General features: G+C 34.0%; 1 protein-coding gene across 5 annotated transcripts in view; it reads left to right on the forward strand.

The window, feature by feature from the left end:
* Positions 1-27,329, forward strand: part of SKIC3 (SKI3 subunit of superkiller complex) — a 90,868-nt gene that overhangs the window by 23,653 nt on the left and 39,886 nt on the right. For all 5 annotated transcript variants that reach the window (XM_070517752.1, XM_070517751.1, XM_014867643.3 and 2 more), the window contains exons 11-33: positions 85-225; positions 1,074-1,175; positions 1,739-1,878; positions 3,998-4,084; positions 4,172-4,275; positions 4,734-4,860; positions 5,487-5,666; positions 6,003-6,127; positions 7,063-7,316; positions 8,820-8,922; positions 11,303-11,479; positions 11,568-11,712; positions 11,871-11,949; positions 12,034-12,095; positions 12,210-12,266; positions 13,679-13,747; positions 15,467-15,541; positions 16,199-16,340; positions 18,482-18,575; positions 20,775-20,852; positions 23,017-23,141; positions 23,949-24,072; positions 26,877-27,098. In XM_070517752.1, the coding sequence (XP_070373853.1) occupies positions 85-225; positions 1,074-1,175; positions 1,739-1,878; positions 3,998-4,084; positions 4,172-4,275; positions 4,734-4,860; positions 5,487-5,666; positions 6,003-6,127; positions 7,063-7,316; positions 8,820-8,922; positions 11,303-11,479; positions 11,568-11,712; positions 11,871-11,949; positions 12,034-12,095; positions 12,210-12,266; positions 13,679-13,747; positions 15,467-15,541; positions 16,199-16,340; positions 18,482-18,575; positions 20,775-20,852; positions 23,017-23,141; positions 23,949-24,072; positions 26,877-27,098 (2,812 nt within the window). The remainder of the gene's footprint in view (positions 1-84; positions 226-1,073; positions 1,176-1,738; positions 1,879-3,997; positions 4,085-4,171; positions 4,276-4,733; positions 4,861-5,486; positions 5,667-6,002; positions 6,128-7,062; positions 7,317-8,819; positions 8,923-11,302; positions 11,480-11,567; positions 11,713-11,870; positions 11,950-12,033; positions 12,096-12,209; positions 12,267-13,678; positions 13,748-15,466; positions 15,542-16,198; positions 16,341-18,481; positions 18,576-20,774; positions 20,853-23,016; positions 23,142-23,948; positions 24,073-26,876; positions 27,099-27,329) is intronic.

Below are 27,329 nucleotides of genomic sequence, written 5' to 3' on the forward strand. Positions count from 1 at the left end.
ACAGCTTTTGAGATTTAAGTATATAGATTTTGACACTTAGAAATTTGGTATATCAATGCTAATAATTTTTTCTTTTGATTTCAGGAAGTCTTACTGATGAGGGATATCAGTATTGTTGTAGACTAGTGGAAATGGATTCAAAAAATGGTGCAGCCCTCATTGGTTTAGGCATTAAAGCATTACAAGACAAAAAGTATGAAGATGCTGTTAGGAGTTTAACAGAAGGTAAGTGTATAGTGTATGGCATGTAACTTGAGATATAGTTGTTATTCAGTCAGTAAGTGTTTATCTTTGGGCCTTTCTTTAAGGAATGTATATTTCAGATAGAAGCAAAAAAAAATGTACTTGCATACTCTGGAGTCTGCTTAAGTTTGAGTTCCAACTCTGCCACTCACTAATTTCAACACCTTGGGAAAGTGATTTAAACTCCCAAGTCTCAGTGTTTTCATTTGTAAAACAGGGATAAAATCTACGTCCTTAGGAGGCTTTCACTTAGTCTTGTGAGATATGATGTTTCTGGATAAACTTTCATTCAAATTGAGATCTGAATGACAAACACAAGCCTGGAGGTAGGAGGAACATTTCAGGCCAAGAGATGAAATAGCCTGAGGTGAGAGGAAAGGTGGTATTCAGGGAGTTGCTGATAGTTTAGCAAGATTTGAGAATGAAGTATGGGAGCAGGAAGGGGCAAGAATTGAGGCTAGAGAGGGGCCTTGTAAACCTTGTTAAGGAGTTTACATGTTATCCTAAGGTCAGTGAGGAACCAGTGGAAACTTTCAAGCAAGGGAATTTCATAATCCCATTTGTTTAGAAATATTCTAGCTACAGTGTAGAGAATGAATTGGAGTGGATGGCAGGCACTTGGCAGTGATCTAGGATAAAGATGATGGAGGTCTGAACTGAAGTGATGGTGGCAGAGAAATGGCTTGGGGTCTGGAATCAATGTGACATTGACTAATTAGATGTGAGAGATGAGGGAGAGGGGAGGAGTTTGATTGGGGAGTACACGGTGGTACCATTCATCTCAGTAGTCATGGAAACCTCGGATTTTGTGATTGCTTTTATCCTTTTAGGATTAAATGAAAGCCCTCTCTGCACAACTGGATGGTATCATCTGGCAGAAGCCCAAGTCAAAATGCATAGACCTAAGGACGCTGTTCTTTCATGCAATCAAGGTATTCTTGACATCTCTAAGGGTGCCATCTTAAAGGAAAAAGTGGTTTTAAAAACCCAGATGCTATATTTTGTATTTTAAGTTGCCAACTGATTTAAAATTCATTGAGGATGTTAAAAAAAATGCCAAATCTGTATGCATGTCTACTAGTGTATTTATTTATTTATAGTTGTATCTATTTTTTTTTTGTTGAGGAAGATTGGCCCTGAGCTAACATCTGTTGCCAATCTTCTTTTTGCTTGAGGAATATTGTCCCTGAGCCAACGTCTGTGCCAGTCTTCCTCTATTTTGTATGTGGGATGCTGCCACAGCATGGTTTGATGAGCAGTGTGTAGGTCTGTGCCTGGGATCCAAACCAATGAACCCCGGGTTGCTGAAGTGGAATTTTATGTTTCCATAAAGAGTTCATGGAAGAATTTATATTTAGCTTTGAATTATTTCTCATGTGTATTGTTTTGATAATTTATTCTTATTGTATCTGCAATTTATTATATGTCACCCTTAAAGAGAAAAAAAAGTGAAATGATGTGGTTGTCTTCATTCAGCTGTCCTTAATTTTGGCAGCTCTGAAGAACGTAGATAATCTGGGTGTGTCTGGTGGCAGTCTTCATCAGAAGAATCTTTGTCTTCGTTTGAAAGCAGAGGCTTTGATTAAACTCTCAGATTGTGAATCTTCAGAGGAAGCAATTCGTACTCTTGATCAGGTAATCTCATCATCGAATTTTTCCCTTCAACTTGGTTTCCAATCAGTCACTCTCTCCTTACCATGAATATTTACTTAAAAAAAATTTGTGTTAGAGGCGTGATTTCACCACACTGGCACTGTTGTAAGTCATTCACACACTTGGAAACTCCTAAAGTTACTTGTTTGCCTCTTGGTTAAGTGCTTACGGTATTCTTCATATGATGTAGTTTCTTTCTTTAGTTCTTGCTCTTATTTTCCTTTTCTCTTTTTGCCCTCTTATGTTATTACTACTTGATTATTATTAATTTGGGATTCTGAATTTTTTACTCTAGGAAATATTTCATAGACTATTGACAAGAATTATTAAGGACACTAGTAACATTGTGGTAGAGAATGGTTGTTTTACTCAATTTAATAAAAAACTCAGAGGAGGATTGATATGTAAGAAAAAAACTGATTTCTTAATGTTTTCGGTTCAAGTAATTTGAAATTCCCTAGCAAAAACTAACTAGTAAACTGTGAATTTTAGCAACATGGTGCCATTAAAGATTTTTTGTCAGATAAAGGCTATTTAGTGTCTAAAATTAAAATTATATCACTCAGTATATTATAGGGTTTTGAGTTTTATTTTTAAAAAATCACTGTTTTATATATTTCAAAGGGCTTTGCATTTCATAATATTTCTTTAAAATTAGAACAGTTTTCAGCATCCTTCGAGAACTAATATCCTATTTTCTTATTTGCTACTTCTCTTCCACCAATAATGTTTTGCGTGAATGTTTTATAGAGGTCTTTACAATAATCTTTTACAAAAAAACAAAAATTTTCTTGGAGAACTGGTAGAGTCGAGATCTGAGATAGAAAATGTAGAAGATGAGCCTAGAACATCTTAGAATGCTAGAAGGCAAGGAAAGTATAAAAGGCTATTAGAGTTATGTCAGAAGGGCTCAGGAACTAGCTTGAATGGATTCTTACAGGCTAAAGAGGGGACGGTTTGAGCACCAGTAACTGCAATGGATTGAAAGACATCAAATATGTTTAAATGATATGTTCATGATGATACCAAAAACAAAAATCAACAACACATCTTCAATAAAATAAATCTCTGAAAGATACTGTGGAACCAATTGGAAAGAATCAAAGTATTTATCTTGCCGTTCCTTTATGAACTGTTCTCAGAATAATCACATGGATAACTAGAGGAGGGGAAATCCTCTTTGTTGAAGTATTTCATCAAATAAGGAAAGAAGGAATGATAGATTTAGAAAATCATCACTTTGCAATCCATAATGAATTAATAGATCTAGGCATCGGAGATCAATGGTTACTAACATCACAAAAAGAAAGACAACCAGACATAACCAAGTGCAAGTACACGTGAGGTATTCTTGTCCAAATATCAAACCTCAATTAGATCAAGCTTCTAGAACTTAACAACTAATTTACAGAAGATACAGGAGACCAAGGAACATGTGAATACCATGAGAATACGTTCAGCAAAAACCAGACCACGAGAAAATGTGACAAACGGCCCATATTTTTCACCAGTCAAATTGTAAATGAGAAAAAAGAGATGGAAGAGGACCCTATAGATTAAAAGAGACTTGAGACATATCAGCCACTTGAAATATATGTACCTTATTTGAATTTTGATTAAAACAAATTATTCAAATAGCTTACGAGACAACAGGGAAATTTGAACACTGGCTAATTATTTTATGATGGTAAGTTGTATTGTTGGTTTTGTTTAGATATTTATAATGGTAGTATGATTATGTTATTTTAAAAATGAACTTACTTTTGAGATACAGATACTGAAGTATCAGATGAAAGGTTATAATGTCTAGGATAATCTAAGCAGGAGTGTGGTGAAATAAGTGGAGGGATAGATGAGAAAAGATTGGCTCTGAGTTAAGTTTGAAGCTGGGTGGTGAGTACATGTGAGTTTATTATGCTATTCTCTAATTTTTTATGTATTTGAAATTTTCTCTAATATAAGGTTACAAAGAATGAAAGGGTTAATGTGATAGAAATCAAGACCTCTATGTCTTTATTCTATGGCGATTCTTTAATTAAAGCAAACATTGCCACACTGCGTTGAAGGAGATTTATAGCCGTTTTTTACAATTATTTTCTAGGTTTCTGATGCAAATAATATCCCAGGAATTTTGGTTCTCAAAAGCTTGGCCTATCTGAACAAAGGCTCATTAGCTGAAGCTTCAAAGGTTGGTGTTTTCATTCAACTGAGAATTTTTTTTTAAGTTAAAAGTTATTTTTCTTTGATGTGGAATTCACAGATACCTACTTTATAGATTATGGAAGACCTTCTCTCTTCTTACCCCGACCTAGCTGAAGCTCATGCCCTGGAGGCTTTGATTCACTTTACCAAAAAGGACTATCTACAAGCAGAAAAATGGTAAGGATATATTAACTCGCTCATAAATCCAGCCATATCTTAATTTATCATATTTCTCAAAAATTCAAAATGAATAGGTAAAGATCCAGTTTTGCATAAATTTGATCTTTGTAGCCTTAGTGTTTTTTAGAAGTGTATTTAGCTTGTAGCACAGTAACTATAAAAAATTTCCTGATGGGTTTGAAATCTGCTTAGTTGATCCTAATTCTCAGCAAGCGTAGGTAACGTTTGGTGTGTGCTCTGCGCACGTCACACACTGGTAGTGCTAACAGGCAGTGTGCTTTTTTAAGCTCCTCCTCTTCAAATGTTTTTTTTTCTCGTTATAATGTAAATCCTAAAGTAACGACTTATTTCTAATTTAGCATCCTTGAATCATCCAAACTTCGATTGTTCCAACTAGGAGTTTCCTATTTTTTTTAATATATGTATATTCCTTTTTACTTCATTTTGTGACTTAGTTTTCAGAGAGCTCTTGAGAAAGAGGCTGAAGTTGCTGAGTATCACTACCAACTTGGATTAACATATTGGTTCATGGGTGAAGAAACGAGAAAAGATAAAACAAAGGCTCTTACCCACTTTCTAAAGGTAAAACACGTACTACTTTTCAATACTTAGTTGAAATAGATTCATTATAAAAACAAATAATAGTCATATAAATTAGATACTTAAAATTATCCTTTACTGAACTGTTTTTTGTGTTTCATTTCTCACACATAAGGTTTGTAAGAATGTTATATTGATTTTCAAGGAGAAAGTTAAACCATAAAAAATGTAAAAGTTATTTAAGGAACATGTTATAGAAAATGAAACATAATTATCTCTGGAAAACAATGTTGTTTTTAGGTGATTTCCACTGTAGTGTAATGGGCACATGAGTCTTATGTATTTCTAGATGTTTACCTTCTTGTACTTTAGATATTTAACATCTAGAAGTATTACATTCCTATCTTGACTCATAAAAAATTAATGTAATAACAACAATTTCACATTTCTTTTAACAAAGAAATAATGTTTTTACACTTGTTTTCTGTAGCAGTGATGGCCAGCTTTCATTTCTGTTTTAAGTCTTACTTTAAAGAGTGTTTTGGCATATTTTTGTATATTTCATAAAATTTTTCCTTTTTTCCTTTAACCTGTGTATTTATCTTTCGTGTTTTTAAAGAGACCCATCCAAACAAACTCATATTCTGTTATTCATTTTTATTTCAAAGGCTGCCAGACTGGACACATACATGGGCAAAGTTTTCTGCTATTTAGGTCATTATTACAGAGATGTAGTAGGAGATAAAAACAGAGCCCGTGGATGTTATAGGAAAGCTTTTGAATTAGATGACACCGATGCTGAGTCTGGAGCTGCAGCAGTTGACCTAAGCGTGGAGCTTGAGGAGATGGTATGTCTAATAACTTAAACACTTTGTCTTTTCTTTATTTCTGAGTATAGAAATAGAAATATTTTTATATATGTATACTTGAAAGTTGATTATTTTTTATTTTTCTTTGTCAATGCAGTAGAAATATTTTTGCCACTTTATAAGTAGAATAAATTTTTTTCATTGCCTGATATTAAATTACTCATCACTTATTGTTGAAACTGTAGTTCAGTATATACCAGTGTAAGTTTAAAAAGTCAGAAGTGGTAAATGAAAATATATTTGTGTAGTTTACATGGCTGTTTTATATTTTCAGGATATTCAATATCTCTAATATTAGTCTTTTCTTATTATTAGGAAACTGCCCTGGCTATCCTAACAACAGTCACTCAAAAGGCAAGTGCTGGAACAGCAAAATGGGCCTGGCTTAGGCGAGGACTATACTATTTGAAAGCTGGTCAACATTCTCAAGCAGTGGCTGAGTAAGGCTCCTTATTATATTTAAACTCTGTTAGACAGCCTAATGGCTCCTGAATCAAACTCCACTTATTTGCAGAATGAACTTACAGTTTGCCTCATACCAAGTTGTATTTTGAGGGAAGAAATAGCGAAATTTATTTATGGTTGATTGGTTCTTATTATCTGCAAGGCACTGGAATTGCAAAAATTAAATTATGGATTAAGTGATGTCCTCTTTTAGAAGATAGCCAGTCTAGTGAAGCGAAGTCTTAATAGTATCATATATGTAGTTGGTTCTCAAAAGAAATTGAAGGAATGATAGAAAGCTGAGGTTAGTGTCTTTGTTGATCTCCCTCTGACAGGCATTGTTTTGGGCTGGGGAGACATTTGGCAGCTTGAAGGGCATTTGGAGCAGCTCATTTTGAGTAATTTGGTTTGACCTGTGTACTTAAGGGTAAATAAAATATATTTGAATCAAAGTTGTTTCTGATTTATGTTAATATCTAGAATTCAGGCATTTTGGATTTTTCCCAGGATATGGAATTTGATCAGAAATTAAAGCATGCCTGTTATTCCCATTTTTCACCTGTGATATTTCTATTTTGGTAGGACTGGTAGGGGTTTATAGACTGTGATGAGGCGCACTGAGATGTATACCCATTCTGGTAGGATAGGAAACTGGAGTTCTTCCAGATAGTCGAGAAAGAAATTTTGGTCAGCACTTCTTCAAAAAAGTATTTTGTTCGTATTCATTCCAAAATTGTAATAAAATTTCTTGGTATCAAAAAAATTCAAGTCATAAAAGGAACAAGTATGCCTGCTTTAAATAGCATTTTTATAAGTAGAAGTGGTCATGGATATGTGTGATTCAGTTAAATTATTTATTTTATATTTTCCTTCCAAATGTGAAAGTAGTTCTGTTACTTTTTAGTTCTCTTACTGTTTCTTGAAATTTTAGTTTACAGGCAGCATTAAGGGCAGACCCAAAGGACTTCAATTGTTGGGAGTCATTAGGAGAGGCTTACTTAAGCAGAGGTGGCTACACAACAGCCTTGAAATCCTTCACGAAAGCCAGTGAGCTGAACCCAGAATCCACATACAGTGTGTTTAAGGTTGCAGCAATACAGCAAATCCTAGGCAAATATAAGGAGGCTGTAGCTCAGTACCAGCTGATCATTAAAAAGAAAGAAGATTATGTGCCTGCTTTGAAAGGTAATTTCTTTTTAATAGCTGCTTTGACTTTTGTGATACTGAAGTATGAAATCCTTGAGTAAATTTCCTACATGTATTGAGTAACTTGGAAAGGACTTCTTTAGTTAACAGCAAGCGTCAATTCAGTGTGAGCCTGTTATAGTACAGCTTGTTATATAGATTTGAATATAGAAAGGTCAAATCTTGTTTCATAATAGTTAGTAAATAGTGATATGATAGCTAACTTTTAGATGAATAGCATGATAGCTATTTGATCTGAAAATGGATCTCTAAAACAAGAGTTTCTGTGCTCTTATGTTTTGATAGCTAATTCACTATATCCTCAGAATATCTTAATACTTTTTAATTACTTTGTAAATTGTAGAAGCTCATTTTTTCAATTTTTGAACTTTAGAGGCAACTTGCATTGTTTTGTAGTTATCTAAATTAATTTCAGTTCCACTGTGGATAGCTATTCCTTCTAACAAATTATTTTTGGTAATATAAAGTAAAACACCAACGTCCATGTCTAAATTTTATATGATTTATATATGACTTGTGATTTATGATTCCTATATGATCTATATTTATATATGATTATAAAATCTGTGATTTTATATGATCTAAATTTTTTATGATTATATCTAATGGTTAAAAAAAAAAATCCCTGGAGTTCCTTATATATGCTTTCCTGGATTTCCTTGTCCTTTTTAAAGAAACAATTGAAGTTTAAATCAGAAATAGTATCTGTTGTAAGTGGCATGTAAGTTGGGCCTTGAAAACCTTTTTTTTTTTTTTTTTAAGATTTTATTTTCTCCTTTTTCTCCCCAAAGCCCCCCAGTACATAGTTGTATATTCCTTGTTGTGTGTCCTTCTAGTTGTGGCATGTGGGACGCTGCCTCAGCGTGGTTTAATGAGCAGTGCCATGTCCGCGCCCAGGATTCGAACCAACGAAACACTGGGCCGCCTGCAGCGGAGCATGCGAACTTAACCACTCGGCCACGGGGCCAGCCCTGAAAACCTTTTTAAAAAAAGAATTTGTAAAACTCTCTCCTCAAGAGAAGGAGAACTCAAATTTATTAAATATTTACTAGGCCCTTTAGGAAATTGCTGCTTCATTTAATTTTTATAGTATGGTTTGCTATACAGTTTTGCTTGTGAAAAGATCAAATCTTGTTTCACAACAGTGATAAATAGTAATATGATAGAGAGTGGCATTTAGGTAATATCCCCATTTTCAAATTTGAGGTTTTAAGAGCTAAATAACTTGCCTAAAGTCAAGGAAATTCTTAGATTCTGTAGATAGTTTTTATCACCTTTAGTATGTATTTACTCCAACAGAACCCTGCCATTTGAATTCCTTACTAAATGTATGTAAGACCATGCTTAAAGATAATTTTTATAAATTACCATTAAGCTTTGTTTTCTGGAAAGTGGCTTTAATATGATACCAATAAATTTATTTGAAGTTCATTCTAAGTGTTTCTTTTACATGTTTAATAACTAAAACTTACCTGATTTTAGGTTTGGGTGAATGCCATCTCATGATGGCAAAGGCAGCTCTAGTCGATTATCTTGATGGGAAAGCTGTAGACTACGTAGAGAGAGCGCTGGAATATTTTACTTGGTTAGTATTATTCTTACTATTCATTGTGTGTATTTTCTTAGTATTATAATAAAGCCAAATTTTAAAAATCATTCTATGTTTATTCTTTAGATAGAGCAATCATTTTTCAGAATATTAAACATGAAGGATAATGGACTAGCCACTTAATTCTGTAACATACATATTGTATTAATTTTGTGCTGGGAAATAGATACAATTGCTTACTCTCAGTTGCAGCTGATGTGCTGGATGCACAGGGAAAGATGGAAAGGAGGAAGCCACAGCTCAGATACCATGTATTAGTGTTCTTTTTCAGGAGACCGAGAAATGCGAGTATCTAATTGGAACTGATTGGGAAATAGGGCTTCCAGTGCACAATATGCTTTACATTCAGTGCAAAGGGCCTGTTTGAGCCTTATTGGTAGGGCTAAAGGTAAGGGGAAATGAGCAAGCTGATTGCTCCTGGAGAGAACCTGTGTAGGAAAAAAAGTGATGTCTAATAACAAGAAAGGAATCAGAAAAATTTGAGTAAATCTGGTATTTTATAGAACTGTAAATTCGTTAGTTAGATAAAAGTGTTATTTGTGGTGGATGACTTTAAAAATCCACAAGTTAGACATATATTTGAATATTTTAGTGTTAAACATCTTTTTTGTGCTTTGCTCCCTTTCTTTTTCTACTTGCCTTCTCCTCTGTTTTCTCTTGGCTTGGTTGCTCCAGAATTGCTTTGCTTCGAATATGAACCAAATCTGAAATGAAAACCTTAGCCTTTTTGCTCCCACTGATTTTTATCACTGCTTTTCAAGTCTCACATAATATAGTTCTTTCCAAAGAGGAAGGTATTGTGAAGAGGGCATACCTTGTTGGACCTAGCATTTAAGAGTAAATGTGAACCTTTGAGTGATAAAACTTCAGCTACAGATACTGCCTTTCTGAGCTTGGGAAATTTTGTTCTGGCTAGGATTGTAGCACTCAAACAATTTTTAAGTGATAATTCCCAAATTTATATTTACTTCTAGACTTGAAAGTTCACACTACCACAATTCTTATATAAGAGTGATAGAACTTATTTCACTTTGCAGGTATTTTATTTTTATTTTTTTTGTGAGGAAGATTGGCCCTGAGCTAACAACTGTTGCCAATCTTCCTATTTTTGCTTCAGGAAGATTGTCCCTGAGCTAACATCTGTGCCAGTCTTCTATTTTGTATGGGGGACCCTGTAACAGCATGGCTTGACGAGTGATGTGTAGGTCTGTGCCCAGGATCCAAATCTGTGAACCCGGGGCTGCTGAAGTGGAGTGCATGAACTTAACCACTACACCACCAGGCCGTCCCCAGATATTTTATTTTTTATTGAACTTAAAAGGAGATAAGAGTTTAGGTTAAAATTACCTATGTTTCCCTTTTTTTCTGTTTTCTTTTTTTATGCTGTCAGTTGTAGAATTATGCTAAGATATTTAGGCAAAGGAACTACAGATAGTATTGTCCTTCTGATTCTCACAGTGAGCTTTCTGTAGTGACTGCAATAATCAATCTTACATCTCAGGAAGGCATTGGAAAATGATTTTTGGCTGGACTCCATAAGTAGAAAAGGCTATGAAAAATGTTCCATCTGCTCGTCCAGCTGCCAGTGTAACACAGCTTTTTGTGATAGCTGATTATTGAGACTTGGCTTAGGCGAAATGGCTTTGTTTTATTTATAAGATCTCAAGAAGAGAAAAATGAGAAATGTATAACTGAGATTTTCTCCTTCTGGAGAGAAGTACCCTTTTTCATTATAATTAATAGTTTTATTTACTTTCTGAGCTTATTCATTCAGTCATACTTGCTTCAATAAATATAGGTTTTCACTTTTTCATATTTAGATATTTGTTATTCTTTGTCTCTGAGGGTAAAAATCCTTTGGATCACCAAATATATTTGATATGTTATACATTTACTAGTCTTTTTTTATTTAAGGGAAGATCTGTAAGCAAAACTGAGTTTATAACAACTTTACTGCTTTGATTATTGTTTAAACAGACAAATGCAAAGAGATAGTTTAAAAAATTCAGTATTAATGATAAATTGGTCCTGGAAAATTTATCGATTAATTTTGTGATTTCTGCTACTTCTAACAAAAATAATGAAGAGTAGCGAATATTTGTAAAATTTCTGGCACTTAAAACAATCAATTTCTTCTCTTCCCTCCTTTCCTTTCTTCTTCCTAATAGGGCAGTGATAAGATGTAATTCAGTTAGCAGGGATTTAGTAAAGCATTCACTACACCTAACTAAAGAAGTAGCTCTTAATCAGGATTGTATGTACAGTTTTTCTGTTTTAATTGTAAGTAGTAATGAGGAAGATAAATTCTGTTCTTTTTGGAAATAGTTCCTAAGAATGCTACTGTTTATCTTTTTAGGGCTCTGCAGCATCGAGCTGATGTGTCTTGCCTTTGGAAGCTAGTTGGGGATGCTTGTACGAGTCTGTATGCTGTCTCACCATCTAAAGTGAATGTTAATGTTTTAGGAGTCCTTCTGGGTCAAAAAGAAGGAAAACAAGTATTAAAGAAAAATGAGCTCCTTCATCTTGGAGGAAGGTAATTTACAAAGATTGGCAGTTAATGACATTCAAATTGAATTAAGACATTTTAATAAAATATAACATTCACTTTTATATTTCCACAGGTGTTATGGTCGTGCATTAAAACTGATGTCTACATCTAATACATGGTGTGATCTTGGAATTAATTATTATCGCCAAGCACAACATCTAGCAGAAACAGGCAGCAGCACAAGTGATCTTAAAGAGTTGTTGGAGAAGTCTTTACATGTATGGTTTTGAGAAATTTTTTATAAACTTTTTAAAAAACTAAGTGTTTTTCTGAAAGATATTTTTGATAAATACGATAGTGTTTACACATAAAACCACATTTATCTTGATAGAAATAATGATATTCCAAGAGATAAAAGTCTGATTTTACTTTTCAGTGTCTGAAAAAGGCAGTGAGACTTGACAGTAATAATCACTTATACTGGAATGCCCTTGGTGTGGTTTCGTGTTACAGTGGTAAGAATTGAGTAACACTTCCATTTTTTTAGAAGATTGTTTCGAGTCATAAAGATCAGTTTCATCAAATTCTATATTTTTCAGGTATTGGAAATTACGCCCTTGCTCAGCACTGTTTCATCAAATCAATCCAGTCGGAACAAATTGTGAGTGTTCTGTGTGTCTGTCTGAAAAAAAACCTCAAAAGTTAGTGTTAATAATTTTCTGAGACTGCCGTGTAGACAACGGACCTAATTTTTTTTCATATGTATGTTTCTTAGAATGCTGTTGCATGGACCAACTTGGGAGTGTTATACCTTGCAAATGAAAACATTGAGGTAAATGTGTTGTCTGTTTTGTCATATTAAAAGCAAAGAACATTGTCTGTATATGATCTCTTCATAATAGCTCAACTTCTTGTGGAGAAATACTTTGCACGTTGTTATCTATCCAGTATGCTCTCTAATATGCTAGATAATTGATGACATTTACTTTGTTGTATTGAATAATAAATATGTAAGATTTGTTTTCCTTTCCATGCCACCCAAGAAATTTCTGGTTTTATAATTATGTTGTTTTTTCATTTAGAGATTAAAACAATTCTATTATGAATTATTCGGGTGCTTTTGTTTTTATCTGCTCACATGTAAGAGGAGTCCTGTGTGGGCTGTTTTGGGGTGGGGTGATGTAGTAGGGAGATGATTAGTATTTTCTAGCAGCTTAAACTTGACGTTGGCTTGGATGATTTAGGTTGGGCTTTGGTGGATATTAATCCCTTTAAATGCCACAATGTAATTTGCCATACTTGAAGAGTTCCATACTTGGAACTCCAGTACCTGGGATCGTGTTTTAGGTCATGTTTAGAAGTTTTCACTGATCTATAGATGATAGCACGTCTGTATTGTTTTGTGTTTCAGCTGGTATGTTGAATATCATCCTTTTAAAATAGCTTCAGTAATATTCTCAGGGGTACATTAAGTCACTGCAAAGATTGCTTTAGAAGATTGTAAATAGAATGAAAAAAATATTAATTTGGATCTTAAAATATGTGAAAATATTTTTAAAGAATTTGAACAAAGTCTTAGTCAGTAAGCTTATGAATGCAGTTTTATGATAGCGTGTCACAGTTGTTGCCCGTGAGCTTACTTTTTTATAGGAAAAATAAGACTGTTTCCTGCCATACATAGATTACTGAGAAAAAGATATAAATCAGCATGTAATAATAGCTATTCTTTGTAGCAGAAAACAAAGCGTGCAACTTAATGAGTCCAAGTGCAGTATCTTTAGAGAGTCCTGACTGCTTAGCACAGGTGTCTGTTGACCACTCTTTTTTGCCTGGTAGCAGGCGTGTGTCTCAGACCTGATTGGTTGCTGGTTCTTATCCTCCCAGTTAAGCCCAAGGAGAAGAAAATAGATACAGGGTTATCTGATTACTCCCATCAAACCCATGGCTAGCCAATGGATGGATGATTGGTTAAAAGTTCTACAAACTATGAGATAGACACGCGTATTGCCCTTTTGCTGGGGACCAGAACCCCTGAGCTTGTAGAATCTACAGGAGTGTTCTAGGGCTGTGCAGTTAAACCATTGTTTTAAACATTGCTAATTGTGCTTAAACAGTGAAGCTTTAGGTTCATATGTATTTATGGTGACAAGTCTGACTTCTGTTTTATGCTTTTGAAACATAAGCAATATCATATTAAGCTTATAAAATGACTTAATGTGTTGTTTTCTTGCCTTTTTTTCCTAGCAAGCTCATGAGGCTTTCAAAATGGCTCAGTCCCTTGATCCATCTTATTTAATGTGCTGGATTGGACAAGTAAGACATATAACATAGTTATTAATAATCCTATGATATAAAGAACCTATTAATATAAAGTAGTATAAATAACCTATTAATATAAATAACAATAATAATAGTGACAACAGGTAACATTTGAGGGCTTACTTTGTGGCAGTCACTGTGCTAGGCTCTTTGTATACATTATTTCAGTTAATCTTTATCAGTCCTTTGAGGTGGTGGTTGTTAAACTCATTTATAGATGTGGCAGTTGAAACTTAGCGTAAGTATCATGCCCAAGGTCATACAGCTTGTAATGATTAAGCTTTGATCTGGAGGGCTTTGAACCCCATCAGTCTCACATTATTATGCTTAAAAGAAGAAACTCAGAATTGTTGTTTTAACAAACATTTGCCAAAAACAAAAAACAAAAAACATCATTTACAATGATCATTTTGATTATGTTTTCTCATTTTCTGTTAAATTTTCATATTTGATTTGGTCCTTGTTTATGAATGTTCTCCACCTCTCACCTCCTCTAAGTGTAGATTTTGGTACTGCCAAACAGGAATCAGGATACTTGGTTGCTAGTCTGAGTCTGTCATTGACTGACTGTTTTACCTTGTCATATCACTGCTGGATTTCATTTCTCACCTGAGAAAGGAGATTGGATTGAGTGGCCTCCAAGGTCTTGCCTAGTTGAGAAATTGTAATGAATTAGTGAGTAGTTGTTTTGGTTCAGAGAATAGTGGGAGCGTCAGCCATATCAAAAAATCATTATTCAGGGTTTATTTATCTTTCATTGTACTTTTGACTCTTGGATCTCATTCTAGTTAGTTGGTGAAGCAAGCAGAGTTAGAAAGGCAAACCCCTGTTCCCATTGACTGTGGTAGTATCTGGAAGCAATGGCATTACTATACTAATCTCTATGTAAGTTACTGGACCCAGCTGACCCAACAATGTGCATTTCTAACTGCTCTGAAGTGATGGTGGTGATGCTGGTCCAGGGACTTCACGTTGAGTAGCACTGCCCTAGGTCAGTAAATCTTAGTTGCTTAGCAGAGTTACCTAATTTTTTTTTTTGATTATTTTTGTTCTTAAAAATAATTTATTTTAGAAGGTAATTGGTAGATTTAATTAAAATGTTAACAATAGAAGTGAGACAATATTAATTTCTTAATATTAGTAATGTATGATAACTAAAAAACCTGATTTCTTATAAAAGATGGAGGAGGTTGAAAGTAATTTTAACTTGTTATATAGTCTGCAAAGTCAAAAGCATAGATATAATATTTAAAGTCTTGAGGAAGTTTTAAAAAATAAACATGTTGAGACTCTACCCATATCTTTGGAAACTAGATATCTAGGGGTGAAGACCTTTTTAAAAAAGCCACCAGGTGAATCTGAGGTGATCCTGTGATTAAGAACCCTACTCCTGACAAATATGAACAGATAAGGGTGAGAGAGAAGGGAGAAGGTAGCACAGCTTCATCAGTGTTCTGAGGAATTTTATGTGGATTATTCCACCACTGCCTGCTTACAGATGGAATTCTGAAAGCATCTGTGGGCTTAAGGATCAACTTAATCAGTCGTTCAGGTTCTCTGAACCATGGGAATATGGTAACCAAGATGGAAAAAGAAATTAACTTTGCTTTTAAGCACAGCTAATAAGCCTTTGGTTCTTCCAAAGAGTTTCATTTATTATTATTATTATTATTCCTTTTAAACACATTAAGAACCTCTTTTTTCCTTTTCTAGGCTCTTATTGCAGAGACAATTGGAAGTTATGACACTATGGATCTCTTTAGGCACACTACAGAACTCAATATGCATGTAAGAATTTAAGCATTCTTGAGGATTTGTTAGTGAATACACTAATGTTTGAGAAATGTTTGTTTGAGAAAATGAATATATGAATATATGATGGTATCAGACGTTATTGACAACAGTTGTCTCTATTCCTTTTTTTCCCTTAGAAAGAGATAAGTTGTCTTTAATTAAAAACTTCTCATTTTCATGTTCCTATCGTCTTGCAAGAGCTGAGAAGCAATGACATTGGGATTTAATAGATGCAGTAGTCATGAGGAGCAGAAACTGAGGCTCTTGGGAAAAATAAACCTGAGATAAGGACTAGACTTGGTTGACATTTCTAGATTATTTAATGGAAGTGTTTTAGAATAATTCTTTTAATCGGTAGTTATTAGTTTGACCTATGGGAATGGGGTTGAGAAGAAGCAAACCAGCCAGTCAGATGGGGCTCTCTTTTCTGCACTTTATCGCATTTGATTCTTCTAATTAGGGTTGAAGCAAGTGATTTAAATATGTTCTTAGCTGTGTTGTATCATGGTGACTCTTTATGTAAAGGCACTGAACAGTTGACTTAAAGAAGACTAAGATATGACTTTTACTGTATTAAGTGCATTGTTTCATTTGTTAATTTTTATTGGCGGCTTATCCTATGTCCACTTGTTAACTTTGGCTTTTTTAAAGACGGAGGGAGCAATAGGTTATGCCTATTGGGTCTGTACAACATTGCAAGATAAAAGCAACAGAGAAACAGAGCTGTACCGGTACAACATCGTCCAGATGAATGCTATTCCAGCAGCACAAGTTGTTTTGAGTAAATACATAGGTAAGTCACCTGTTGTATAATGGCAAGATGTTTGAATAACTGTTGAAATAGTTGAAAGAACTTTTAAAAATAGTTAATTCCATCTTAAATATAAAGGTTCCTTAAGACATGAATTTGTTATTTTTACCATTAAGGGCCAAGTAGTCTACTTTTTAAACTTTATTAAGAACTTTTGAAGAGTGAAAATTGTTGTTACCCAATGATTCAAGATAGAAGTGATTTCCATGTTGTAGTGGGGAGCATTTGGAGCCTAATGGGCCTGAGTTGCTGCTATTCTAGCTCTGCTGTTAACTTTCTCTGCAGTCTTAGGCCAAGTATTTTACTTCCCTTAACTTCTGTTCACCTTGGAAAGATGAGGTCATAATTCCTAGGTTATAGAAATGTGAGAATTAAATGAGGTAATTTGCTTCAAGTTCCAAACCCAGTGGCTTTAACCTCTCACGTTAACACCTGATTTTACTTCAAGATACTGGAAAAATATGTTTAGGCATAGGAAAAGGACAGAATGGTGAAGTTTATTAACTATCCATTGTAATAATTTTCTTTCTTCCTTAAAAACACTACCATTGGGTTTTGATCTCTGCTGTACCACTTAGTAGCCATGATGAAATCTTGGGCATGTCAGCAAGTTGGTTCTCCCATCTGTAATACACTAATGAAAGTATCTATTGCCTAGAGTTTAAATGAGATGATTTATACAAAATGTTATGCAGAGTACCTGGCATACCCTAGATGCTCAAGAAATGTTAGTTTCACTAGCATTTTATTTAACCCTTGACAAAATTCTAATAAAGAAGCAGGGAGTTTAAGCAGGAATATTGACAATTGAATAATATGAAAAATCAGGTAAGCTATGAAAAGCAGAAGAGAAAATGCCCTTCATAAATATTGAGAGGATTGTAATACTCTTTCTGCATTGAGCCGGGAGCACTTGAGGAGAAGGCAGTTAGTTTACAAACATCAGCTCTTTAGGGCATTAACGTCTTAGGCAGTATGCCAGAATGAATGACTCCAGTGAATACCTGGAGCCTCTGAGAACAGGTATGATCAGAAACTTTATTGATAAGTTCCCTTACAGAATGGGTAACGTTTGTAAAGGATTTATATAAAGAAGAAATCTTTAAGCTTTCTGCAAAATTCAGATACCCAGAACAATGAACAAATCATTCCCTGACAGTTATGCATAGTTAGGTTTTTAACTCTATAGTGGAGCCATATCTTATACTCATTTAACAAATTCAACTGTATGGCCAGAAAACATAATAATAAATTAGAAGCAAAAAAGAGAGTGGGGTAGGGGACAAGAGAGAGTGCAGACAGTCTTTTCATGTATTCTGCTGACTGTTTACCTCAAGGTGAGTGTGGATGGAAGGCATGGCTCTCCTCTTACTCAGTTTGACCCAGTTTTGGTGACCCTCTTGTGTGGTAACTTTAGGATTTTTCAAGAAAAACCTGACTATGTAATTTTCACCTAATGCTTTGATGTTAGAACCAAACCATCACGTAAGATGTGATTATACTATACTTTGTTAACTAATTTAAGGGATTTGAAGGTTTGCTTCTCAATATAACTTTTAAGTAGATCAGATATGTTTCTTTTTCTTTTGTACTTTAGTAGGTACATGATGTTTTTTGACATTAAAATTTTTAAATTTGAAAATTTCAAACTGCGTTGAAAGTGCCAAAATCATCCTCTGTTTCTAGTGTTCAGTACCGAGTTAATTTACTTTTTAAAAAACATAGAAATTGGAACCGAACCACCAAGAGAAATTGTTGCCAAGTTTAATCACAGGAAGGTTTAAGTGATTGGCCAGAGAACCTAATTTTCTTATAAATCAAATGACTAGTTTTAACATGAGCTATATTTTCAAATTATTATAGCTTTGAGGATAAAAATGTTTAAACTTTAAAACACATGTAGAAACCATGTATAGCTATAAATGTTATTCAGTAATTTAAAAGAGTCTCAAAATGAGTACTGGTATTTTGTAGTCAAGATAAAGTCAGACTACTATTCTTAATGCCAGTGATCTCAGGAGATAATCTGGTGTTTAAGATATTGAAAAAATTGAAAATGAAACTAATATTTTACTACACAACCATTATGCACATGTAAAGAAAAAATATTTTTGGATTTCCAGAAAGAATTCCGAATTATGCTCCAGCTTTCACAATGTTGGGCTACTTAAATGAACATCTACAATTGAAAAAGAAAGCAGCAGATGCATACCAAAGGTAAACTCGACATTTAATTGGAATGCAGTCTTTATTTGTCAGTTGGCCTTTTTTATTTAGTCTCATTCTCGTGAAGAAGATACTAAATAAATGTTTGGATTCTTTTCCTGATCTTTCATTATCTATTGTTGTTAAATCTTTGAAGGTGAAAAGATGCAGTTCCAAATTTTCAGCTATATTTTGGTTTCTATTGCTCAACCTGAGAGAGTGAAGAAAAAACAAAAGCCAAGCCAAAACACCCCCTCACATTTTGTTTTAGAAAAATTTGTCCCTTCAGACTTTGTTAGCTTTATTAAATACATCTATTTATTCAGAGAAGAAATAAGAACATTGTATGTTTGTTTGAATCACTTTAATATCTTCTATATATTTATTCATTCAGTAAATATTAGTTGAACTGTTTTGTGCCAAGCAGTTTCCTTGGCACTGGCAATTTAGCAGTGAATTTAGACAGACACAGGCCCCGTTCTCATGGAGCTCGTGTTCTGGTGTGGGGAGACACATGGTAAGCTAATAAACATCTGCGATGGTAATAATTGCTGAGAAAGAAAATTGAAGTAGGGTGAAGGGGCAGAGACTGCAGAGGCAGCCAGTGAATTTGAGTAGGTTTAAGAGGGATAGCTTTACTAAGGAGGCAGTTGAGGCCTGGCCTTAATGAAATGCGGCCGCAAGCCATTTGGTCATCGGAGCCGGAGCATCCTAGGCAGAAGAAACAGCAAGAGCAGGTGCTCTGATACTGGAGTGAACTTGGCATGTTGATGAAACAAGGACAGTGTGCTCAAGTGGAATGACCAGCCGGGAGAAGGGTAGGAAATGAAATCAATTTGAAGTTTTATTCTCTGCAAATTAATTGATTCATGAATGAGAAAATAACTATTGATCTTTTGAGTACTAGATGAAAAGCTAAAAGACTTGATTGCCTAACCTCTGAGCCACATCATTGCCCTGAATCTAAATAAATAAGTATTTAGAAGAAGGCTTGTTGGATAAAAAGTAATTGAGGTGTCTCAAATGCTTTGCCATCCTTTTATGGATCTCTCTGTAGTTCAAAGGAGTATTCACTAGATGGTACTGGAGGCTGTGTAATGAACAAGTTATTTTTCCAGGTGTATATGGAGAGAGGATTATGAAAAACCACAGTTCTATTTCTTTCAATGTCACAGTAAACTTAGCAGTAAACAAACTGTATAAATATGATAGAAGACAACAGTGAGAAGGATTTTTAAACTGAGAAAACTAAGCGGCTTTAGGGTGCTTGCTGCTTTTTTGTGTGCATATTATAATCACAAATATTGTGAATCTAACGCTTGTTATAGCTTTGGCTTAAAGTGGCAACCTCACAGTCACTTGGATGTGCACAACTCCTTCTCGACTGATCACTGCTTTTGTTTTTCACCTTAAACAAGTATTTGAGGCTTAAAACTACAAATTAGGTATAAATCTAACCAGATGCATAGTTTTTAATATAATACTGTCTTTTAGGCTTCTCTGGCAAATTTTTGTTTTACATGCAACATCAGGGGGATTAAAAGCTTTTCTTGGCTATTTCTCCCTGGCTAATCCTCTTTAAACAGAAAAGAAAAAAAAACACAAAAATCTTACTAAATATCCAACTCCTTTTAGTTGTTAAGACATTCCCTGCTTGCCCAAAGAGGGCTGAGCATGAGAAGGTAGAATATTGGCTGTCAGCATGCTAATGGGTTTGTTCTCAGCCTCCAGGGACTCCTGATGACCCTTCCCTTCTCTGAACTCAAGATTGCTTAAATATTTTTCTGTATGTAACAGGTAAAGACACAGGAAAGCACTCAATTTCCTGGTTTCCTAAGTCAGATTACTAGTATATAAGTATTTTTGATAGTGTTTTCTGTGTACTTCAAATATCTCAAAACTTAAACATCGACATCGTTGTTTCCCATATTTAGATTAAAATTTTTGAAATATTTAAAACTCAAGTATTATAAACAATTTTGATTATTAAGAGGTTACTTTATCAAAGTTATTTTCCTGACAATCTAAAATCTAAATATTAAGTGCTTTTGTGGTACCAATTTAATAAAATATGAATAAGCTGTTAGAACTAGCATTAAAGAATTAGAATTAAATGCAGAAAACAAAAATCTGTAGATTCAGTTAAGGAGGAAGGGTAAAAGAATGCTATTGCATAGAGATAACTTAAAATACTTTGTCCTTTTTTTTAAGGGCAATTTTGTTGTTACGGACTGAAGAAGACCAAGATACTTACAATGTTACAGTAAGAAATTATGGCAGATTATTATGGTAAGCATATTTTTTCCCATTAGTTCTCTGCATCTCTTAGATTTTTTGGTGAAAGCTATGGAACTAGTGAGATGGTGACCAGTTTCTAGAGTAGTGGGACATGTATAAATGAGTAGGATGATGACATTCCCCCGGGATACATAATTCCCACAGTAGCAGGCTGTATTCACAGTTTCCTGTACCTGTAACCCAACCCCAGTGTGCTTTATGGGGAGCAGGTTTAGAACTGATGGTTGTGGACTAGACAAGAAAACATTTGGAAGAAAGGCAACTGCTGTTCTGTTAGTAGAAATCTAGTTATTGAAAGAGGATTGGATTTTTTCTGATTTGCTATATGTTCTTAAACTGGGGATAGACATTAGGGGTCCAGAAATCCTTTTGAAATAGTACACAGAAATTTGTATGTGTGTGCATTTGGGGGATGGAGAAGGAGCCAAATAGCTTTCTTCAGATTCTTAAAGACTTCTGACTTCAGCAAAGATTTAAAAAAAAGAGTAGATTAAAAACCAGTTGTTTTAGAGGGTAGAACTAGGACCAGAGAATAAAAATGTTATGGGAGGAGGAAGGTTTTTGGCTCAAGTTAAGGAGGCATTCCTCAAGATGATAACTGCCCCAAAATTGAATGGTTCAATTTGAAACACGTTGTTAGAACTGTAGTATGATATCTTGGGATTAGTGCCTACATGTTTTAAGGAGCTACATAGTAGAGATATGAGGTAGACAGATCTTTTATAACTGTGTAACTGAACCATATATAGACAGGAAAGTTTTTCTGTTCTGATTGCTTCTCCTTTCAATTCTTTTAAACTGCTGTGTTTAGGAGTTGATAGCTCTGTCAGTTCCAAGATTTTGTTGTAGCAGAAGGTAGATATGTTGTAAGAAATTGTGTGGAACACAGTATCTTTTCTCTTTAGTTTTGATGTTTCACATAATGTAAATATTTTAGAAGAAAATTTGTACTTCTCACCGAAAATAGGTCATCTGTTTTCTTTTTGTTTTTATTATGAAATATATTAAACATGCACAATGCAGTAATAGAGTGTAGAGCATAATTTAATGAATAGTCATCACTCAAATATAATAGATTTTAAAATTCTGTCAGTTGGCTCCAGGTTTCTTTTTCAAAGAAAAAATTACAGATAAAGTTGAAGGCCCCTTGTGCCCTTCTCTAGTTCCATTCTTTTCTCTACAAAAGTAATCACGTGTTTGAAGATAATGTTCATTTAAAAAAGTACTTTTAATATATATGTGTGTATCTATAAACAATGTAAGGTAGCCCTCTTCCTTTCATCAAAATATTTATCAAAAGTTGAGTTTCTTGATTTTTCAATTCTTTCACCTTTATAGAACTAATTTTAGAAGCAAAGATATCCTGTATTTTTAGCTCCCACTTACACCTCCCAAGATTAAAAAGATTTTAGGAAAAGATTTCCAATAACAGATTAAAATTAGAAACCACTTCTGATTATAGTGATGGATACCAGACATAAGAGTCTCAAAGATGTAATGTGTCTATTCCAGGTGATGCAGCTTCTCTTCATTTTTAAATGAGCAGAACAAATTATTTTTCTGTTATTAAAAAGTATTGTTCTTTCATATCATATATAACACTTTTTACTTCCTATTAAATACATAAAAGAATAATGTATAGTTTTGTCTGTGGAATTTTAGTGTATCTATATGCCCTCCAAAGAAAAATGTATGTGCAGATAAACAGTTTACACAAAGGCCAAGTTTGATTCTGACTAGGTATTTTATGACTTATTAAGCTTTTCAGAGATTCTAGAACCATACTCATTGGGTAATATTTAATGTATTAAGCTTAAAAAATTACAGTTCTGTATAAAAGTCAAAATTATTTTTGTGAGTTGAGATTTTAATTTAAGTTTGTTAATAAAAAGAAACTTTGTAATTTAGCAGGACTGATCGTTTTCACATGTAATTTAAAAGAAGCAAAGTATAAAGTTAAATCCCCTTATTACATACTATTTGAAATAAGTGATATGCCTTCTATTTTAATTTATGTCTTTTCTACAGTTTTAACACTGGTAGATGGAGTGGGGGAAGGTATTAAAAGAACTTAGTGTAATAATATCTTTATATTTTGGTGATATAAGCCAAAATTATTTTTGATATTAAAAGTGAGCTATGTTTTGCTTCTTAGTTCCATTGGTGAATATGATAAAGCCATCCAGGTTTTTAAGTCAACGCCTCTTGAAGAGTTAGAAGACATCATAGGTTTTGCGTTGGCTTTATTTATGAAGGGTCTGTATAAAGAGAGCAGCAAAGGTGAGTATGTTGCTTGAAGCTGAAGCACACATCTTGCTTTTCCAGAGCTGAGTAGAATTTAATCATGATGAGCTTATATACAGAAAGATGTAATATCGAGATGGGGGTAGGGGTTGCAGTGTTTATTAAAATCTGACTAGGAGTCAGGAACGATTCTAGGTGCTTTTTGTCTGTTCCCTCATTTAGTACATTTTTATGATGAATCTTGTAGCAGTATTAGAAGCTGAATATTATCTTCATTATTTAGATGAGGAAACTGAGGCCTGAGATCACTTAGGGTAGATATATGAGTTAGCATTTGGAAGCAGGTCTTTACTACTCCACAGTGCTTAAATGTAAATTTCTAGCAAATGAAGACCTCAATGCTTGTTAGTATATTTCGGTTTCTCCAAAAATGCTTATTGAGCGCATTTTCACATATTTAGGCCCAACCTATGTGTGTGCAGCTCATTGTAAGTATCTACTGCCGGGTAGAGTTGCTGATCTGCTCATGGGAATTTTGGTGGTATGTCAGTGGTCTCCACTTCTCTGGTAGATAGTGACTTAGACCCCCATATAGATTCTGAAGAGTAGCACTTGGGGAATGTCACAGAGTACTAATGATATCCCCACAATTACCTTGGAATAGCTACACCCAGTTAGATTATTATAAATTTTTATTCCATCTACTTGAAAACAAGGAAACAACAAGATAAATTTTAGTTAGACTTTTTTGGAAAATAGCATTAGGAAAGGAGAAATCTCACTCTTTGTCAATCAAGATTGCTTTTATATTGCTTTTTTTTTGTTTCCAACTCTATATAACAGCCTATGAGAGAGCATTGTCTATTGTTGAATCAGAGCAAGACAAAGCCCATATCTTGACAGCTCTGGCAATAACAGAGTATAAACAAGGAAAAATGGATGTAGCCAAGACGTTGCTATTTAAATGGTATGTATAGTTGACATTAATACTTAGCATGACCAGATCCTTAAATATGGGGTTAAAATTTCGAGCAATGTAAAATGAAGTTCTTAATGTTTTGGGAACTTTTTGGTGAACAAAAGGGCTTGGACCCGCCTGGTTCTGAAATGACAATCACAGATGGAGCCAGAGATCATGGCTTAATTCTTAGCTCTGGATCCATACAATCCTCAAAACCATCTTGTATTCTGTATGTATTATTTATTTTTTTAAAAGAGTAATTGATCACCTGATCTAGTAGGATCTTAAAATTTTAATGAAGATAGTCATACTGGCTTGTTTTTTGGTCTCTTGGGTTCCCAAAGAGATTTTTTTTCCTCTTTCCTGTCAAGTTAACCTGATAAAATAAAGTTCATATAAAGTTGAATCTTTCAAAAAAATTATACCAATATAACTTGTATCTATTTCTATATTTTGGAATAAGTTAATAAAATAGCAACCTATGATATCTGTGGTTATTTATGTAGTATTTTTTGACTTCTTAAAAAAATTTTTTGTAAGAAAGTTGACCTTAGCTTCCTTTAAAAGCAGTAGATGATTAATATATGTTATTGGACAGTGATTATCAATAACTACTTTATTCGCATTTTCAGTGGTACAAATCCTCATAGTACAGAATTGTCCCCCCTTGCAGGAAGACTACATTCCTGTCTCCCCTCCATTAAATGCTAGTAGCACTCCTTAATCATTGTGAAAATCAAAAAACTGCCTCCATGTATCTCTGAATTACTCCTCCCAAAGATGGGGGGAGGGAGATGATAAGATGGTACTAGTTGAGAACCCCTTCTGTGGATAAGCTTTATATTTGTTTATTTATTGTGATGCTTTTGTCCCATCCTGATTAAAGTCATTTTCTTGTATAATAAATACACACTTCTTTCTCTTCCTCAGCTATTTTGAGAAAACTAATCATAGTTTTTAAAAAGTCTTGTCACTTTACATGGATACACTCATGTAATATGTATATAAGGCTATAGATAGCATGTTCAGAGAACTGAAATTTGCAAATGGCTTGGGGATAAGAATCATAGATGCTAATGTATCATTGTACTTATCAAGGGCAAAAGCAACCTGAAAGTAAACACAATTAGATTAGTCTTGGGTTTCTGTTTAAAACAGTAACCAAAATTAGTTTGAACATTTGTGGAAGTGGAGAAAAATAATAGAATATAATCTTAACCCTTTCCCTTTCTCTTATGAAAAAGAAAACCTTTACTTCCTTGTTTTGTGGTGGTGTATTTTATATAGTCTATGTTTCTTTTATTGTTTTTGATTCTCTGAATGTCATCTTTCAAACTTAACACTACCGCCTGCTCCCCTCCCTGCCCCTTGGCTTCTTTTCTTTGACTTCCCTTCTATGAAAAAACTCAGTTGGCAATTCTTTATTGATCTTTTTTGGCATTCATACCTGGGAACTAAGCAGTGTCCTAGGTGCTTATTTAAGGGGAATAGGAGTAAGTTCTATACAAGGGGAAATAGTCTGGTTACCAACTTCATAGAATTTATGATATTAAATAACCACGTGTAAAATCCCTAGAACGTGGTACAAGACCACGTGCAGGTACTGAGCATTCAGTCATGTTAGCTTAATGGGGTGTAGTCATTTAGAGAACAACTTAGGTTTTGTATATTAATAAATATTAGAGTAGATACCTTTTTTTTTTCTTTTGAACCAAGGCACAAATTGGAATTTCTTCTTTTGTTAGTATGGAATTTATATTAGTATGGAATTTATATTTTATTATTTGCTTTTTTAATTGTACCAACTTAGAATGTGGTTATTTGTATTGATAGAAATGACTGTGACTATTGATATTCTTCCATATTTGGACTCCTACATTTATTAGCCCTTACTGTAAAAAGAGTACCGTGAGTTCTCTAAGTAAGCTGTTTACTCCAGAGCTGCCTATTGAAATTGATGATTTTATACCTGTTTGTAAAAATTGAATTCTAAACACTTCCTTCCAAAAAATAGTAGAAAGACAGTGGTAGGTATGTGATATTTTGTAAAGTTATTCATGTTTCTACTTAAATGAACTTTGTTTAAAAAGTTTTTGAAAGTTCCCTTGTTTTGTTACAGTACAATAATTCATGATTATTATTAGAAGTATTATTAAGCTTGTAGAGAGAGATGGATTTCTTCATTTAAATTCATAAAGATTTCTAAACATTCTTGACCTTTACCTCCATAAGGCCAAATCAGATTTCATAGTTGAGAGAGAAAGAAAAAGCTAGATATTTACAGGCAAAATTTAAATTCTCCTTAAATTATAAAAATATTCACTTGAAATATGGTGGATATAGATACAATTTGTACTCTAAGCTCTGTTTTCAATACCACAGAGCAATAGGACAGAGTTTTCTGAGAAGGATAAAAATCAGATCTTACATTGAGAACTTTTCTTTATTTTTTGTACCTTCCAGGATTTTATTGAAACTGAACATTTTAGCAAAATTATTCTAATTATTTACCTAGACCTGAAACCCAAACAGGCTGATGTATATTTGTTTCTAAAACTTAGGTATAATGACCACAAAGGACATTTGGCTGTTGCTGCTCTGAAAGCCATTGGTACTTTTAACTGCTTCAGACATTCAGGGAAATTACTGTCCGTAGAAGCCAAGCAGTTTGTTTTTATATTTATCTCAAAGCTGGGCTTATTTGGTGAATCTTTAAGTAAATTGATTTTTCTACTAAATGTTAAATACGTTTTAATAGTTACACATTCCTGTACTCATAGCTAATAGGCAACTAAAAAATATTTTCACAGCTCTATCTTAAAGGAACCAACCACAGAAAGCCTTCAAACCCTGTGTGCTCTAGGACTGGCCATGCAGGATGCTACGCTGTCAAAGGCGGCACTTAATGAGCTACTGAAGCGCATCAAAGAGAAAGACAGCGCTTTCCAGAGGTGCCTTCTCACTTCAGCGATTTACGCACTGCAAGGCCGCAGCGTGGCAGTGCAGAGACAGGCATCTAAAGCCGTCCACAGGTAGAGTCTGTGCTTGTGCTCTTGGGGTCTAATTATACTTGAGGAGGTTGTTTTTGACATTTGGACCTTGTTAAGAATATTAAATGAGGTAATCATATATATTTGGAAACCAAATATATATGATTTGTGGTGTATGAAATTGTACATAGGACCAGGCAACTGACTGCACCTGTGGTTTCACCTGTAAAGATTTTTTTAATTCGGTAGAGAAAGAGAGAGATCAGAAATTCT

Source organism: Equus asinus, chromosome 9 (assembly GCF_041296235.1).
Source record: "Equus asinus isolate D_3611 breed Donkey chromosome 9, EquAss-T2T_v2, whole genome shotgun sequence".
NCBI classification, from domain to species: domain Eukaryota; kingdom Metazoa; phylum Chordata; class Mammalia; order Perissodactyla; family Equidae; genus Equus; species Equus asinus.